General features: G+C 44.4%; 1 protein-coding gene across 2 annotated transcripts in view; it reads left to right on the forward strand.

Moving 5' to 3' along the window:
* FERMT2 (fermitin family member 2) overlaps positions 1-3,164 on the forward strand; it is a 63,234-nt gene extending 60,070 nt beyond the window's left edge. For both annotated transcript variants that reach the window (XM_009289846.2, XM_009289847.2), the window contains 3 exons: positions 840-964; positions 1,193-1,334; positions 2,885-3,164. In XM_009289846.2, the coding sequence (XP_009288121.1) occupies positions 840-964; positions 1,193-1,334; positions 2,885-3,058 (441 nt within the window). In that variant the 3' untranslated portion in view covers positions 3,059-3,164. The remainder of the gene's footprint in view (positions 1-839; positions 965-1,192; positions 1,335-2,884) is intronic.
* Positions 3,165-4,679: the final 1,515 nt, after the last annotated feature.

A 4,679-nucleotide genomic window follows, 5' to 3' on the forward strand; every position in this document is an offset into this window, starting at 1 on the left:
CTTCATCCACCAGCGGGACCAAAACCATCTCTACACGATGCCGGCCAGCCGGGACCGCACCGGTGCTCAGGCAGGGCCGGCACGAGGGGCGAATCTCCGCTCGCTTGTCCCCTCTACCGTCCTTACGTTCACTTTGGCTGCTTTTCTGCCTAAGAAATTGTGCATGTGGTTTTTTTTTTGCTTGAACTTTGGTTTGCAGTTAATTTACACTTTTTCTTTGCTTTGTTGCCGTATTTCTGATTGCTTTTTTTTCTCTCTGCCTCCTTTTCTTTTTTTTTTTCGCCTTGCCATCTACAGCCAGGCTATGTAAGAGACTTGGTAAGTGACAGCAACAATAAAATTAAGATAAATTTAAGATAAAACTTAAAATAGTCTAGAACCCCTTTGGTTTGGAGAGCAGCAATGAAAAAAACTAACAAAACCCCCACCCCCCCAGAGAAACTTGGGCCCTGTTTGGTTTTTACAACGGTCCCCAGTGATTTATGCTGCGAAACTAGAAACCCTACACCAGAAATTTGCCCCGCCGTTTTGCTCACATCCTGCGTCTTAAACTAAATGAGCCTGGGCGGCTCTTTGCCTCCAGACAGCTCGGATCTATATTTGCTTTTATATGTCTGGAGATACGAAGCAAAAGCAGCTCCACGTTTATCAGCCGTGGTTGCAGGCTTTGAGCAGTCGTAGCTGAAATAAGACCTCAGGGTAGAAATTATTGATTATCTGCGTTGTTCCTAACCGCGCTGGCTCCCAAATGCCTCCCGAGTCGTTACCCGTTCGCGTGACAGTCGTGGTGCCGCTAACAAGCCCCCCCGCCTAAAGCCAGTGTGTCTCGCCGCCCGCAGATCACGGCACGCATCCTGGAAGCCCACCAGAACGTTGCTCAGATGAGTCTCATCGAGGCGAAGATGCGGTTTATTCAAGCCTGGCAGTCGCTGCCGGAGTTCGGCATCACGCATTTCATTGCAAGGTCGGTGGGTCCGCTGGGCGGAACAGGAGGAATTTCACGAATAAATACATGGAGTACGTTAAATACGCAGCACATCCTTAGCTGTGGAAGTTGCACTGGAACTGAAATTAAAAGCATTAATTGCATCGACTTATAAAACCGATTTTATAAGTTAACTCGGCTGCTGAATTTAACATGCGTAGCCGTGTGTCACGGGTGTGCATTTATTAATCCCTCGCCGTGTCGCAGGTTCCAGGGGGGCAAGAAGGAGGAGCTGATCGGCATCGCCTACAACCGGCTGATACGGATGGACGCGAGCACGGGCGACGCCGTCAAAACCTGGCGGTTCAGCAACATGAAGCAGTGGAACGTGAACTGGGAGATTAAAATGGTGAGCCGGTGTTTTGCACCTCGGCCGCTTCCCCCGCTCCTGTTACGTGAGGCGGATGCTGCTCTCGGGGGTTTTTTAAGTTGACTTTGTAAGTCGGCTTTTAAAGAGTCAGGTTTTCACATCACTGTTTTCTAAAGCGTGTCCCATCCGGCTGCGTTAATGTAATACAGCTTCTCCTCCTCCCTTTTGCACCCTCCTTGGAGATCTAGCAGAGCTTGTCCTAACCGCTGGTAGGCTTGAGTACGACCCTTAAAAAGAGGTGAAAAAAAAAATGAATCTTTCTTTAACGCACCAACACTTAATGCGTAACGATTTTCTCTGGTCTCTGACCACCCACTCAAAGGCAGCTAAATAAAATCAAACTTCAGAAGTGGTGCTCAGGCTTGATCCTAACCAGTACCATAAATGTACTGGGCCTTATCCGTACTAAAATTCATCTTATCCGCAGTACAGCTCAGACTTTCATGCAAGTAATGAAAAGCAACAGCAGACCCTTCATTAGGCTCCGACATGGGCTTTTACCACGCCGTTACGTCTGGATGCACCAACTTTTTGTGGTCCTTTTCGGCACAGCACCCGATGAAAATCGCCAGGGATACGTGAGGGCTCTTCTCCTGCGGTTTGCAGCTCGTTAAGAGTTGCTGGAGAAATTATTCAGCTTCCCCTCTGCCTCAGAGTCTTTGTTTTGACCCAGTTGCAAGCCCCGATACCCCAATTATTTGGCTTGGATACCCTGCTGGGAATCCCCCTCCCTCCCGCAGAGCTATCAGTGACGGGGGGACAAAAAAATAACGGGCATCAATAAATGGACGGTCTATTCAGTCACTCCAAAACGAGCTCACCCAGCTCCCAAAAAGCATTTCTGCAGCCAAACTTCAACTTACAAAACCAGAATACGCTCGCAGGGAAAACTGGAAAGAAATTCCAGCCCTCGACAGGTCTGTGCCCGGTCTCTGTTTCACTTGAAGCAAAGGGGATGTCGCCACGTGCTCACCGCCGAGAGGTGCAAACGCGCTGGTGCAAAATCATTTGCTTTTATATGTCTGGAGATACGAAGCAAAAGCAGCTCCACGTTTATCAGCCGTGGTTGCAGGCTTTGAGCAGTCGTAGCTGAAATAAGACCTCAGGGTAGAAATTATTGATTATCTGCGTTGTTCCTAACCGCGCTGGCTCCCAAATGCCTCCCGAGTCGTTACCCGAGGTGCGAGGTGCAAAAATCTCTGAGTCACGGGAGAATAAAAGGTATAATGATAATTAAAGAAAAGAAAAATTAAATAAAAAGTAAAATCATTTTAAAAAGCAATAAAAGGTATGTCTGTATCTGAACATTTTAACAAGCATCACTGCATCACAGAATCGTAGAATACCTCAAGTTGGAAGGGACCCATAAGGATCATCGAGTCCACGCCATCATTTACACCGCTGGCTTTTGCTTAGAGGCATCTGCTTTAACGGAAAAGAAAAACGGGGCAGGAGGGAAGAGCGTGCATGAGTGTAACTCCTTCGGGAAGGCGCCGGTGAGGCTAACCCCTGTGGTTTTTGCCCTTTAGGTGACGGTGGAGTTTGCAGATGACGTTCGGGTGTCCTTCATTTGCACGGAGGTGGATTGCAAAGTGGTTCACGAGTTCATCGGCGGCTACATCTTCTTGTCGACGCGAGCGAAAGATCAGAATGAGAGTTTAGATGAAGAGATGTTCTACAAACTGACCAGTGGTTGGGTGTGAGGCCCACGTACTGTACACCGAGAGGAAACCCCATGGCCATATTAATATTTAACTTTAAAAAGCTGTTCTTTGAAATATGCTGCTTAATAAAGTAAGCTTGAAATGTATCTTTTTTTTTTTTTTTATCATGAAAATTTTTGCATTACCAGACCAGTTAATCTGTGTGCACTAATGAGCACTTCTGTTAATTCGCTATAACAAGACGGTATCTGGGCCGGGTGATCGTGCCGCTGGCCTTTAGATACAGAATCTGATGGGCAGATCAGGATAAGATTTGACTGACTTAAAATAGCCAATTTTCTAAGAGAACTCTAAGCCATCTTCTTGTAAAGCCATCCAGGGCTTAACCTATATGAAGTCTATTTATCATGTTTAATGCATGAGTGTTTTCTTTCTTTTTTTTTGTGTGTTTTTTATTCTGTACATTTGACCTGTTTTGAAGTTGTCCTACCCACCAGTAGAACTGCCATCTCTCCTTTCACACTACGCGCACCGGGACTGCTACAGGTGCCTGACATGACTTTGAAGATAGTTGCGTGTGGCCTTGAAGACGGATCTTCTGTTAGTCTGTTATAGCTTGGGTTTATTTGTTAACTTGCCTTTTGATAATCATTTATATTGATTTTTTTTTTTTTTTTTTTTTTTAAATCAAATGCCCTTTAAGTTCTGATTTGTTTTTTTTTTTTTTTAAATTTTATTTTATTTTTACACCATATTGTATTATGACACTTTTAGTATTCACCAGCATAGTCACTGTTCTGCCTATGATATGCAAACTTTTTCATTACAATATGAAGTAAAGGTCTATGAAGTATAGGTTTTGTGTAACTAATGTAAAAAACACAAATTTTATAAAATTGTACAGTTTTTTTAACTAGTCTCACAAGCCAGCTAGAATATTGCATAGACACCATATTGTATTATGACACTTTTAGTATTCACCAGCATAGTCACTGTTCTGCCTATGATATGCAAACTTTTTCATTACAATATGAAGTAAAGGTCTATGAAGTATAGGTTTTGTGTAACTAATGTAAAAAACACAAATTTTATAAAATTGTACAGTTTTTTTAACTAGTCTCACAAGCCAGCTAGAATATTGCATAGATCTGGTGTATCAGCATTAACTATAGTATGCCTGTAAGGGGTAAGGGGAGTAACCAAGAAACAAAATAACCCCCAAAAACCCAATTTCAGTCCAGTAAATTTTTATCTTAAGTTAAATAGGATTTCAGAGCTGCGCCACAACACCCTTGATAACTGATACCTGGGGCCAGGACCTCCCCGTTCGTTAAGCCAGCGCAGCGTTAACGCTAACGGGGAGCCATCTCCCACCCCCCCCCATGCCAAGGAATAACCAGTGTTGCGTTCCTGTAGTCTGTGGTTTCAAGACTATGTACAAATGCATTTTATTTTAAATAAAAGTCAAATCTTTTATTTAATATTCAGCTGCCGCTCCTGGTTTTTGTGGTTCAACTGTGCTAAGGGCAGGGCCGTTAGTAGGTCCCGTATGATACAGCCCACACCGTGCCAGCCCGGCGCTCCATCCCGCTGCCTTATCCCGAGCTTGCCAAAACAAAATACCACCAAAAACCAAAGCAAAATACAGGGATGGGGCAGG

The sequence above is a fragment of the Aptenodytes forsteri genome, unplaced genomic scaffold, assembly GCF_000699145.1.
Source record: "Aptenodytes forsteri isolate BGI_AS27 unplaced genomic scaffold, ASM69914v1 Scaffold76, whole genome shotgun sequence".
Classification (NCBI taxonomy): Eukaryota; Metazoa; Chordata; class Aves; order Sphenisciformes; family Spheniscidae; genus Aptenodytes; species Aptenodytes forsteri.